At 47.1% G+C, this 14,241-nt stretch overlaps 1 protein-coding gene across 1 annotated transcript in view; it reads right to left on the bottom strand.

Annotated features, from left to right (window-relative positions):
- The window catches only part of CALN1 (calneuron 1), a 543,987-nt gene extending 530,553 nt beyond the window's left edge, over positions 1–13,434 (bottom strand). The window contains exon 1 of the mRNA XM_062180668.1: positions 13,312–13,434. Within this exon, the coding sequence (XP_062036652.1) occupies positions 13,312–13,434 (123 nt within the window). The remainder of the gene's footprint in view (positions 1–13,311) is intronic.
- Positions 13,435–14,241: the final 807 nt, after the last annotated feature.

Raw genomic sequence — 14,241 nt, 5'->3', positions numbered from 1 at the left:
TGACCTTGGGGACTACATTTTCAACTCATGAATTCCAAGGGACCCATACAGCCAACCATAGTACATCCCTCATGCGCGTGCCACAGACACCTGGTGGTGTCCAGGGTGCTGTATTGTCACCTGGTCACAAATGTCCTGCTGACCTTGAATCCTGACATTCAGAACTGGTGCATGTGGGCTCCTTCTAGTTTGTGTGACACTTTCGGGAACACTGGAATCTTCGCTGATGTTCTGGTTCCTTCTCAGCTCTTCTGCAGCTGCAGGTCCCTTGGCATAATAATCTGTACCCATCCCCTGTGCTGGGGACACCTTGGACACACCCTTTGGCAGAAGAGCCACCTGCTCTTGCACAGTCTCTGCCACACAGTCTCAGTGAGACTCAAGGGAGCTGCTTTGTTGCACTAGACTATAAGGAAGCATGTGATACAAGCTAAGTGCTCGCTCTGGGGCCCCCCCAAAATCTCAGTGGAGGATGAGGTCAGAGCCCCTGTCCTCAGTGGTTACCTCGTGCACCCACCCAGGGTCCAAGCCCTGAGAGGCAGAAGCAGAAATTCTCTGGACCTGTTACTTCCCTATCATTTTGTCCTTATCCCTTCCAACTTTTGGCCAGAAAATGGATAGAAATGGTCTTCAGTTCCCCTGTTTTATATTCCCCTATTTCTTCCTGGCTCCAGTCTCAAAATCAAGCCTGAAAGGTGATCAGAGGCTGATTTAAATCTTCCCTGGTCGCCTGTCATTTTTGGCAAGTTATCTCTGTCCATGAAGCTTGGCTTCTTTTTATTTTACTTATTTTATTTTTATTTTACAGACAGAGACAAAGACAGACAGAAAGAGCACCCAACCACTGGTTCACTCCCTAAATGCCTACAGGGCTGGACAAGGCCATGGACAGGATTCTACAACTCAATTCAAGTCTCCTACATGGGTGGCAGGGGCCCAACTATCTAAGCCATCACCTTCTGCCTCCCAAGGTCTGCATTAGCAGGAAGAGGGAATCAGGAGACAGAGTTGTGACTCAGAGCCAAGTGCTCTGATGTAGGGTGCAGGTGTCCCAAATGGTGGCCTAACCTCTGACCCAAGCACCTGCTGGAAGCTCGAGTTTTTAAGTCTGTTGTCTCCTTAAAAAGTTGCCATCGGTTTTTGCACAGCAAAAGAAATGATCAATACAGTGAAGAGACATCCAACAGAATGAGAAGAAATATTTGCAAACCACCTATCTGACAAAGGATTAATATCCTGAATATTTCAGCAACTTAAAAAAACTCAACAACAACAATAAAAAACAATGAATCCAGTTGAGAAATGGGCAAAGAACTTCAGTAGACAGTGCCCCAAAAAGAAATACAAATGGCCAATAAACTTATGAAAAAATGCTCAACATCACTAGGCATGAGGAAAATGCAAATCAGAACCACAATGAGATATTACCTCATTCCTGTCGGAATGGCTAAAATTCAAAACGCAGAGAGAAACAAATGCTGGACAAAGGGGAACACTTATACACTATTGATGGGAATGTAAATTAGTGCAGCCACCTTGGAAAACAGTGTGAAGATTTCTTAAAAGCTAGAAACAGACTTGCCATATGATTCACAAACTCACCAATATATATATTTTGGGGTATATACCCAAAAGACGGAACACAAAGTATCAAAGAGATACCTGCATCACCATGCTCACAGCAGCACTGTTCACAATAGCCAAAATGAATGTCCATCATCAGTTGAATGGATAAAGAAAATGTGGTATACATACACAATGGAGTATTATTCAGCTATAAAAAAGAATGAAATTCTACCTTTTGCCACAAAAGTGGATGCAATTGGAGGACATCGTGTTGAGTGAAATAAGCTGAACCTAGAAAGACAAATACCACACGTTCTCCCTTACATGTGGGAGCTCAAATTAAAAAAAAAAAGAAGAAGAGGAAAGAAAAAGAATGTCTGTGTGTTTTCAGTATTGCTGAAAACATAGTTTTGTAGAACTTTGCTTTATACCTTTGTGAAACCAATGGTTAAGAATGTTACACTATTATAGTTTTAATGATCTATGATTTTAAAATTTACTGTATATGGGCAAAACGATCATTTTTTGCATCCAATTATTTTTTTAATGACTGTTGTCTATATCTCCACTAAACTAGCATCTTTTTGTTTTTTACTTGTTAAACTTATTTAGTGAAGTAGTAAGCCTTTGTATTACAATGTAAATTTAAAATATGTTATCTCAAAAACTAAAAAGGGGGGGGGGGAGAAAGAAGGAGGGTGGGAGAGAGAACGGGCGGGAGGAAGGGAGTATCAATATGTTCTTAGAATTGTATCTGCAAAGCACAGTGAATCTTAAAAAACTAATTAAAAATAAAACATTAAAAAAGGGAATTAATGGCTTACATGTGAAAAAAAAATGTTGTCATCAGGGCTGGTGTTGTGATGCAGTGTATTCAATTGCTACCTCTCCACGCTGGTTTGAGTCCCAGCAGCTCCAATTCTTTTTTTTTTTTTTTTTTTGACAGGCAGAGTGGACAGAGAGAGAGAGACAGAGAGAAAGGTATTCCCTTTGCCGCAACCGGGACAGGATCGGTGCCCTGACCGGGACTAGAACCCGGTGTGCCGGCGCCGCAAGGTGGAGGATTAGCCTAGTGAGCCGCGGCGCCGGCCCCAGCAGCTCCAATTCTAATGCAGCTCCTTGCTAATGCTCTTGGGAAAGCAGCAGAGGGCGGCCCAAGTGCTTCAGCCCCTGCCACCCACATGGGAGACCCAGATGGAGCTCCAGGCTCCTGGCCTCAACCTGGCCCAGCCCAAGGTGTTGTGGCCATTTTAAGAGTGAAGCTGTGGATGGAAGACTTCTCTCTGTAAATCTGCTTTTCAAGCAAAATAAATACAATTTTTTTTAAATAAAAGAAGTTGTTCTACCCTGGGATCAGAAGCCTCTTGACGGACTCAGGCTGTGCCAGAAACCAACTGAAACCTTAGAAGAAGCCGTTCTTAAATTCGAGAAATGCTTCACAAATGTGTTTGCTGCAGATTTCCAAATGGCATTTTAATTTGGAAGTATGCATTTGCCAGACTGGAATTTGAACTTAGCTAGATGCTAGCATGTACACCAATCAAATGGAGATAACTGTCTCTGTGGGCAGCTTACCTGGCTTTGTTACTTAGCTTATTGAATGCAAACTATGTTGTCACTAATTGAAAAAAATGTGTATTCATTAAAAGAAGGAATTAGCTCATACCAGTTTAGCATTTTCCAAAGCATTAACTGTACTGCTTACTGCTGGGGTATTTGAGTTAGACGAGGTGTCGGCAGGAGAAAAAGCCAGAGAAAGATCAATGTGTACACATGGGACATTGATCCTAAAACGGCCTGAAGAAGGGCACACTAGCTCTCAGAAATGGGCGGGCAGGGCCACCCTGAGCCAAGGAAGTGTGGCTAAGAAACCAACCAGCCAGGGGTCCGCAAGTTAGGATGCAAAAGAATATTCCTTTATTTTCCAAAGTATTAAGCTGGAATTGAAATCTAGCATTTCCTTTCATTATGAATACAGACCACGGGCCACAGAGGCACAGGGTGACTTTGTCACTAGTGTTTTCCTATCATGTTACAATTATTCCACACTCTTATTTACACTTACCTCTGCAGTATTTCAAACTTAAGCTACTTATTATACCCACTGCTTGATCGTATTATTTAGTGCATCAACAAAGAAATTCATGTATTATTATATCACACATTTGTTTTGCTTAATATTTTGATGCTGTACTTCAGTATGATTGATTTCCTTTGTTGTTACCTTGAGTTCTATTTCACACACTAAAAAAATGTAATTCACAGGCTTCATCAGATTGCTAACGGGATCCAGGCATACAAAGGACCCTTAAAATATTTTCTTTCTCCTGACTCTACCAAGATTTCTTCATACATCATAATTTTTCTCTACATTGAAATATCCCAGTTATTCCCGGGGTGTCAGTAAAATCTGTGATTTAGATCCATCTGCTGCATGTTAAAGGACTTGGGGAGAATTGAGAGAGGATACAGTAGAGGAAATTGCACCCTTTTCACTCTCTCCCTAACCCCAGAGGCTGGCGACTTGGTCGTCACTGCATGTTCAGAGAAGATAGTGCTGGTCTGAGAGTCTCCGGTACGGTGCTGAGATAGCACACGTCCCTAAGTGAGGCTACAGAGGGCTGAGACAGCACTAACCTTGATTAAGTCATGAAAATATAAGCCAGGGCCGGCGCTGTGGTGTAGCAGGTAAAGCCGCCACCTGCAGTGCTGGCATCCTGTATGGGCGCCAGTTCTAGTCCCGGTTGTTCCTCTTCCAATCCAGCTCTCTGCTATGGCCTGGGAAAGCAATAGAAAATGGCCCAGGTCCTTGGACCCCTGCACCCACATGGGAGACCTGGAAGAAGCTCCTGGCTCTTGGCTTCGGATAGGTGCAGCCCTGGCCGTGGCAGCCAACTGGGGATGGATGGAAGACCTCTCTCTCTCTCTCTCTCTCTCTCTCTCTCTCTCCCCCTAACTCTGACTTTCAAATAAATAAATAAATCTTAAAAAAAGAAAATATAATAAGCCAACACTCCTCCAACATAAGAATGTCAGAGAGCTCCACAAGATTCTTGGATCACTGGGAAGTTCTATTAACTGTCACTAGTATCCTACTCCTCACAGTGGGAAACCAGAAGATTCTGCAAGATATGAACCGCCAGGAGCAGGTGGCAAAAAGGGTCCTTGGACAATGAGGCGGAAGTGTGGTCATTGTCAAATATGGCCCTCAAATCCCTGGAGCCTCCTCCCCTGGAGATGCAATGGCTGGTGTCCACCCTCAGCAGGTGGGAGGTTTGGCCCTGCTGTGTGCATGGAAGAAGTGATGCTTACAAGGTTAAGTCATCAAAGGTCAATCAGTTCCCACCTGCTTCTCTTGGAAGGCTCATTTCTGGAGGGTCTCATAGAATGATTGTAGAATGCTGTCGGGGGCACGGGCACACGGAGGAGCCATAGGCTGGTGCTGCCTGCTGGGCTGGTCCTGAAGCCAAACCACACCAAACCACTTGGGAATGACCATAATAATCCCAGCCCCGGTCATCTGTGCTTTTCCAACTGAGACCCCAGACATCATGGAGCACAGACAGGCCATCTCCACTGGATTCCTGACCCAGGGACTCCAGGAGGACAACACGGGTCTTGATTTTGCCCCTGAGTTTGGGGTAGTTTATAACAAAGTGATGGAAACTGGAGCAAGACAAAAGGAGAGGTCCCAGAGGAAGAGACCCCTGTATTGGGTGTGTGGGTCATCCATGGACACTAGACTTTGCTCCAATGGAAGAGACTGAGACTGAGTGAGAGGGATGCCCAGTGGGACCGAGGGGCCTCTTGTGTCTCCAGTGCCCTGTGGACTCTGTACTGAGTAAGAGGTACTTGTTACTAAGTGGTAGTGCTGTTGGATAATCTGCTAGCAACAAGATTATTTAGGGCATACCCAACAGGGACTCGCCCTCTTTCCTGCCCCACTTTCTCAACAGGAGTAAAATGCTCAAATTAAAGATGTGGTACAAGGGGCCGGCACTGTGGTATAGTGGGTAAAGCTGCCACCTGCAGTGCCAGCATCCTAGATAGGTGCCAGTTTGAGTCCTGGCTGTTCTACTTCCCATCCAGCTCTCTGCCATGGCCAGTGAAAGCAGTAGAAGATGGCCCAAGTCCTTGGGCCCCTGCACCCACGTGAGAGACCAGGAAGAATCTCCTGGCTCCTGGCTGCGGATAGGCGCAGTTCAGGCTCTTACAGCCAATTGGGGAGTGAACCAGCAGATGGAAGACCTCTCTCTCTCTCTCTCTCTCTCTCTCTCTCTCTCTCTGACTCTGCATCTCTCTGTGTGTAACTCTGACTTTCAAATAAATAAATAACTTTTTAAAAAATATATAAAGATGAGGTGTAAACGCCAGGAGTGTGTCAGATGAATTGAGTCTGTGTCAACAATTCTAAATTTTTCCATAAAAGGACTTCTGATGAGAGACAATTACAGCCCCAAACAGTGTCCTCTCACAAGCAAGAAGCTACTTTTGATGTCCAAGATTTTTCTCTTAAAAACTAGCATTCCAGGGGCAGGCATTGTGGCACAGAGGGTTAAGCTCCCACAAGGACCCTGTATCTCATATCAGAGTGTCGATTTGAGTGACAGCTGCTCCACTTCAAATCCCACTTCTTGCTAATGCCCCTGAAGGCAGCAGATGACAGCTCAAATACTTAAGTTCCTCCCACCCACATAGGAGACCCAGACGGAGTACCTGGTTCCTGCCTGACACAGCTGCAGCTACTGTGGGCATGTGGGGCGTGAACCAGTGGGTAGAAGTTTGTGTGTGTGTGTGTGTGTACCTCTCTGTTGCTCTGTGTTTCAGGTAAATAGATAAGTAAGGAAGTAAATCTTTTTTTTTTTTAATTAACATTCGGCCTCTCAACACATCATGCCTGATGTTAACTTCCCTGGGGTGAAATGGACCTTGTATGAACGTGCACCCTATTTATCTGAGAATGTCAGGCACACTCTGGGCCATTGCTTGATTCTCCTTGCAAGTAGCCAGCACAGTGCTGTGGAAGATGGATGCTCCAGCACCTTCCAAAGAAATCGGCAATTGACTTTCTAAGTATGGAGCACATTGGGAGGAACGCGGACGACATCAGTGTTAGCTATCAACCGGTGCCACGACGTATTAGAAGAATCACAGGGAAGTTTGTGGGTCCCAGAGTGAAAGATGGGGTCCCAAGGCTGGGTCAGCCAGTCTCCAGGGGATGGCACAGAGTGGTCAGCAGTTCTTAACTACGGTCGTTTGTATTATTTTTTATGCAGTTGAGAAGTTGCACTTTGTGCCTATAGAATTCTTCCCCTCATTGTAGACTGTGTGCTTGATCCAATGCCCTTGCACTTCCCCAGAGAGCACAGCCCCATTCATTATTAGCTCTAAGCATTTCCTTTCTGTTGCCTCTTACCCCTCTTACTCCCCTGTCCTCAAAGTCCCTTCCCTTAGGTGAACTGGAGCAATAATACTAGACAGCAAGTTGGAAGAACATAGCAAAAAAGAAGTGTGCATGCTTTCTGACCTAGAGGTTTTGCTCCTGGAAAATTCATCTCTAGGGGCCAGTATTGTGGCACAATGGGTTAAGCCACCAGCTGCAAGGCCAGCATCCCATATGTACCCCAGTTCGAGTTCCAGCTGCTTTTCACTTTTCAATGTGGCTCCCTGCTAATGCTCCTGGGAAAGCAGTGTATTGTGGTCAGGTGCTTGGGCCCCTGCCACCCACAAAGGAGACCCAGATGAAGCTCCTGGCTCCTGGCTTCAGCCTAGCCTAGTCATTTGGGATACGAACCAGCAGATGGAAGATCTCTCCCTCTCTGTCTGTAACTCTACCTTTCAAATAAATCTTTCTAAAAATGGAAAATTTATCTTTAGACAATGCTTGTACGTGTTCACAATGATTACTAAGTGTATACAGGAATGCTCCTTGCACTGCTGGTTGTATGAGCAACATAAGAGAGCAACCTGGATGCCCATCAATAGGGGAACCGAACTGGTTAAGTAAGCAGAAAAGGATATTGGTAATAAATTGTTGAGTCAAAGGCCAGCGCCGCAGCTCACTGGGCTAATCCTCTGCCTGCGGCACCGCACACTGGGTTCTAGTCCCGGTCAGGGTGCTGGATTCTGTCCTGGTTGCTCCTCTTCCAGGCCAGCTCTCTGATGTGGCCCGGGAGGGCAGTGAAGGATGGCCCAAGTGCTTGGGCCCTGCACCCACATGGGAGACCAGGAGGAAGCACCTGGCTCCTGGCTTCAGATCGGCGTAGCTCCAGCCATAGCGGCCATTTGGGGGGTGAACCAACGGAAGGAAGACCTTTCTCTCTGTCTCTCTCTCTCTCACTATCTAACTCTGCCTGTCCAAAATAAATAAATAGATAGATAAATAAATAAATAAGTTGAGTTAAAAAAATTACAGAGCAGTGTGGTCACATTAATAGCAACAAATACCTGAATGTACATATCTTGTTTATTCCAAAGGCTTTGTACAACTTCAGGGAGTATCATCCACATTCTATTTTTATTTTATAAGTAAATGAATGGAGTACTCTGGCCCCAGACACTTGCTTGTATGTGTGTATGTATGTGTATGTACATGCATGTCACTTGACATGCTCCTAGGCACACTTTGAGCTTATGATGATCCTAGCAAATAAACTCTCTTGTGAGTAGGAATCCATCTTCTTCATGAGCCTGTGAACTGTCTGAGGAAAGTACTAATTCATTTCTTTATCCTCAACACCCAGTGCAGAGGCTGGCAAACAACACAAGTCATACTTGAATGAGTAAGGCTTGAAGCATTCAACAGACGCAGAATATGTTGGCTACTTATTATTTGCACCAGTTAGAGAACTTGGCAGGTCCTTAGAACAGGAAATAAACAGTTTAGTCTTATACACATACACACACACACACATGCATATACCCAGGCACATGCAACACACACACACACACAGTGTCCCTGGCTCAAACTGTGTTTGGAGAAGCCAAGTTACACAAAAGGAAGCCATTTCCTTTGCTACTGGAAGCTCTGAAGATTAACCACGCACCTATAGTCTCCAAGAGCTGGATGTAGCATCAGCATCCTCCACACTTTATTGACACTGAAGCAATTTAAGATTAATTGTCATCTACACTGAGGTCCTGCAGACCGTCCACTGCCAGCAGCTTGCATGAGGCCAATCACAAAGGAAGTAACATCGATCCTGCGTGAAAGGTCTCCAAATTATTTGTCAGAGAATGTTAGAGAGCCACTTGCCACACGCACTCGCCCCTAAGACGTGGCTCCTGGAGTCTCCACTTAGCCACACGACTTGATAGGACTGATCAGTCCAGCAAACTGAGCCTTGGAAGGATGGAGAGCAGTGGCCAATACCAGGCCATGGAAGTCTCTAGACACCTGTTTGGTACAAGGAGGAGAAATACGGGTGGACAGGCAAGAGGGATTCTGGCTGATGTTGTCAATGTAGCGAATGATGACAAGCTGAGTAACCAGGCAATGGACCTTAAATCACAAGGTAGTTTGTGAGTCTTGTTTATGTTGAGACTCTTTTTATAAGCTATTCAGAACAGGGGTGGGAGGGGGAAGTAGAGAGAAAATTTCCCTTTGAATTTCCATCGCTTTCAGAGTCAGCAATTTAATGACTCATACATTCTAAATCCTTGCTTTGTCTACACGTTTTCATTTCAAAATACTAAAAAACACTTTGTTTGGAACACGGGTTATTTTTAGCTCATATATCAATAGTGCACATCCACTTCTCCCTATAAGAGAACAGATCCTTTTGGACTGGACCAGAGCAGCACCATCATAGTAGGATTGTTTGCTTAGCTGTGGTTTGTTGAAACTACCTGGGCATCTCTGTTCCCTGGTGACCCTGTTCTAGTTGGTCTCCTGGCCTCACCAACCACCCGTGAGTCAGCTCTAGACCTGGTACAATGAGTCCCAGCCCTCACAATCTGACCCAAAGGAAAAGAACATGCTATCAGACCTCCATGCCAAGGAACCAACGCGGTGAGTGGTTAGAGTCTAGTTGAGTCTTCATTGCTTTGCTTCCTTTTTGAGACTTTTATGAGAAAGGAGTAGAAGAGAGGGAAGTTCCAATCTACAGGTCATCTCCCCTTGATACAATGAGGAATGCATGTTCTAGAGAATTCTTCAGCCTTCCTTTAGGCTGACAGGTAGGAAGCAAATGGGCTGGAAAGAAGGCAAAAAGTGGGGGTGGGGGGAATGGGTTCCTACCTCTGTAGTCCCTACCCTCCGTGTAGGGCCTCTCCCAACAAACTACTGCAGAGTCTCTGGCCATCTTTATATACCCCACAGCTTCTTCTCAACCAGTCATAGCTCCCTGGTTTGGGTTTAGTAGGGACAACCTTCTTAAAAGGGCTCTGACAGAGAACCATAATAGCAAGTGCTCAGTGGACAGCCAAGGAACTGGGTGAGTTCTCTAACTATTGCCCTCTCCCCTTTATCATGGAAACAGCTGTGTTCATACTTGTTGATCCCCCCTCCCTGGACATGGTTGATTTGATCGATTTGATCAGATGTGAGCAGCAATGCGCTCATTTCCTACGGAACTTGGAACTGAAAGCTCACATTCCCAGTTGAGGCTGGCTGCTCAGTGGACAGCTGACAGTGATTGTTTTCATGTGGACAGAGGAACCAGAGATACATCATTTTCTTGGGTTTGCTACGTCCCTCTAGACCCCCGTTCCACTCCTCCTGAGGCTCAACAGCATTCATGGCCCTAGATTCTATGAGATGCTCTCCCATCCACACCCATCCATGTCTTCCTAACACAGAAGCCCATTTCCTTCCAAGAGCTCTATTGGATGCCTGTCCATTGCAACCAAAATGGTACCAGGAGGTAGGAAAGTGATTTGGACGAGGGGATGGGACACATGATGAATAATCCTCGCATCATCGTAATGCAGCCTACCCTGACCTCACACACATGAGCACTCAGGCCACGGCAGTTGGTACGCAGAGGTAGCTCTTTGAAAGCATTTGGGGTCTGAAGAGGCCCCTAACACCCTACAGGCTAAACCCAGTGTCCAGGCAACGCTTTATCTGAAGGAGATGCCCAGCCAAAGAATTGAAGGACAGGTGGCAGTGTCCTGTGGAAGCTGATGTGAGAACAGGTTCCCAATGGGCCCTGCTGCCTCTTCCCACCATGTCCAATTCCTTGGTGCTGAGACCCTGGCCACACAGAATTCCCTCCCCCGGCTCCACCTCCCTCATCTCTCTTCCTTGTATCTGCCCCTTTCTGCCCACTGCACAGAGAAATCTCCAAGAAATGTGCGGGTATGTCCTTCAAGGAAGGAATTAGCAAAAGTGTATTAATTGTGTGTTTGTGTATGTGTGTGCATGACAGGAACAAGCCAGGAGGCCTAGAGATTCTCAACCCTAAGTTCCAGCAAGACTTAATATCTACCCCCAAAAGAGAAGCTGATGACTTGGGAGGAGCTGACTCCTTGGGCTGCGGCTGATCCCCCACCCCAGAGACAAGTGAAACTACACGGGCTTCTACCAATTCTGGCCAAGAAATTCTAAATCCCTCAAACCCAGGAACAAATGGAGAAACACTTTTCAGGCGGGAGCATGCTGAGCAAACAGGAGTGTTCTGACTCCACCAAAGACTTCGTGTTTTTTGCTGGAGGACATCTTCATATCTACAAAGGCAATAAAGCCCCTGTAGCAGCAGACATGTTGGCTGTTTGCCATAGCCTCGGGGACAAAAAGAAAATGTTTCTCTGCCCCTGCCCTTACCTCCTGCCCAAAGCAAACCCCCTATAGCTGCTCTGCATCCTACCATTTATCCCAGGCCGGAGAGACACCAACCAGGAATTTCACCCTTGGTCTGGGCCATGCTTCCTGCTGGGGCTCCTCTCCTGGAAGGGATGAACTGGCATGAGGAGGCACCTGCAGGTCACTCTCTGACCCCAGGCCCACCTTCCTGAGCTCCATGTTGCTCTCTCCCAGTCCTTCCTCAGAGTCAGTGAGAAGTGTTCAGTCTACAGGTCGGCATCCCCCTTCCCCTTTTTTTGACAGATAGAGTTAGGCAGTGAGAGAGAGCGAGAGCGAGAGCGAGAGAGAGAGAGAGAGAGAGAGAGGTCTTCCTTCTGTTGGTTCATCCCGCCAAATGGCCACTACGGCCAGAGCTACGCTGAACCGAAGCCAGGAGCCAGGTGCTTCTTCCTGGTCTCCCATGCGGGTGCAGGTGTCCAAGCACTTTGGCCATCCTCCACTGCCCTCTCGGGCCACAGCAGAGAGCTGGACTGGAAGAGGAGCAACCGGGACTAGAACCTGGTGCCCATATGGATGCCGGCGCCGCAGGCGGAGGATTAATCTAGTGAGCCACGGTGCCGGCCAGTCAGCATGCCCTTGTCCAGCAGTCACATCACCTTCTACCCTTGATTTTGCAGACAAATTAGTTTGTGTTGAGAGAAGGTTATGGGTAAACTCTTGTAACCACCTAGGCCTGAGACCTGCAGTCTAGCCCCTAGCTCCTGGGAGAAGTGGCAGAAAACCAAGAGGCATAATAATCACTGAAAGTATTCCCACCTCTTTCTCTTCCCCTAAGTTTAACCCAAATCTACTTGCCTCCTCCATGAATGCTTTCAGTTGCCACTTGTAGCTGGTGGCAGAGAGGGCTGGAAACCCCATTCCAAACAGTCTTAGGGAGTCAGTTTCAGAATACACCTGTTCATGGGCTCACCTATAAACAGACCCATTTTAATGCCAGCACCACCAAGATCAAAATTTTCTTCCATACAAGACTACACAGTATTGCAATTCCTGTTGAGTTTTGACAACCATGAATGCCTCAAAGGAAAAGGAAAGGAACAAGATCAACACAGGGAAGCCTGCAACTTGGGAACATACACAGGGAGAGGCAGGGTAACCCAGTGGTTAAGAATATAAGTTTTAGATTCACAGAGACTTGAGTAGGTACCCTGGATTAGCCTTTGATTGTGTAAGCTGGGGAAGTTGCTTGATGATTGTTTTAATTTTCTTCTGTAAAAATGGAGTTGGTGATGCCTTTCAGGGATATCCTAGAAATTAATAGAAATGATCTTTACAAAGCCCCCTTTTCCATGCTGTTGCATAGTCCACAATCTGCAAGTTGTATTTGTTGTTATTTCTGTCTTCTTTGGCAAGTTATTTATGAGACAGAGATAGAGACATGGGGGGGTGGGGAGGAAGGGAAGGAGGGAGGGAGGGAGGGAGAGAGCGAGAGAGAGAGAGAGAGACTCCCGCAGGTTCATTCCCCAAACGCCTGCAATGGGTGGTAGTCCTAGCTGAAACTGGGAGCTAGAAATGCAGTCCAGGATTCCAACATGGGTGGCAGGGATGCAAGTACTTGAGCTGTCACCTGCTGCCTCCCAGGGTCTGCATGAGCAGGAGGGTGGAATCAGGACTGGAACCCAGGCACTGACATGGGTCACACACCCACCCCACGTTTTTGCTATTTCCACCAGTCAGTTCCCAGCAGAATCAGTTTGCAAGCCCATCCCATCACCCCACCCACACATCTCACATCCCATTCGTGGAAACTGTCAGCCTCCAGAAATCCGCGCCCACCCAGCTGAGACGACTCATCCCCAGGAACCTCCCCACTCCCAAGGTGTGCTTTCCATGGATTCTCCTCCCCGCACACTAGGCAGCAAAGGCCCCCAGACCCCGCGCCACCCCCTACCTGAGGGCTGCACAACAATCTAGGTCCTGGGGTTTGGGGGGGAGAAGACTTGCCAGGTGGGGAAGTCGGGGGCCTGGCTCCTCGGAGGCTCCTCTCCCCCTTCGGGGGCTCCTCGCTCCCCCTTTGTCTCATTCTCCAGCTTCCTCTCTCCAGGTTGCTCGGGCAGCCGCATCGGGGGTCCGGGACGATGATGTCAGAGAGATTTGGGCGTACATCAAAGGAACGATCAGCGGAGACACTGAGACTCTGCAAGGAGTTGACAGAGACTTACTGCTGGGAACAGCGCGGGGTGCTCAGTTACTCACAGGCAGCCGTCTAAATAATTCACACCCTCCCTTCCGTGTTGACACGGGACGATGGCAGAAACACAAACTGGGCACAAGAAATACAATTACAGTTGTGACAGACATCTAGTTATTCATGAGGCCTCAATGTCACCGCAGGGTAGGACACAGCAAACCAATAATGTGCCTTAGAACCACTCTTCATATTTGTAGGTATTTTCCATGCAAAGCCCCTGGGCTTTGGTGGAGAAGACGCAATGGAGAGAGAGAGCTGTAACAGCCAACTGGATCACAGCTTGCAAGAAAGCCTTGACCCTCACCAACATACTTTCTTTCCTTACTGCTGATATCAAGAGAGCCTCAGAGACCAAGTGGGGGACAGGGTTGGTAATGGCCATCTTATGGAGTGGGTTCTAGCCAAGCCTCCTAAGCCTGGGCCGCTGTCACACTCTCAGGACCATGTCATCCCAACCTGAAAGCACCAGGAACATCCAAGAACAGTGTCTGGGTGCCAGCACCAATCCAGACCACATGTATGGAATCTCTGGGACAGCTTATCATCACCAAGTAGCAGCTTGCTCTCTCTCTCTCTCTCTCTCTCTCTCTCTCTCTCTCTCTCTCATCTCCATCTCCATCTCCATCTCCATCATCTCCATATCTCTCTTTGTCTCCCTCCCTCCCTCTCTCTCTCCTTA

The sequence above is a fragment of the Lepus europaeus genome, chromosome 21, assembly GCF_033115175.1.
Source record: "Lepus europaeus isolate LE1 chromosome 21, mLepTim1.pri, whole genome shotgun sequence".
NCBI lineage: Eukaryota > Metazoa > Chordata > Mammalia > Lagomorpha > Leporidae > Lepus > Lepus europaeus.
Note: the sequence above shows the minus strand (reverse complement) of the source record. Positions and strands in the feature narration are given on the sequence as shown.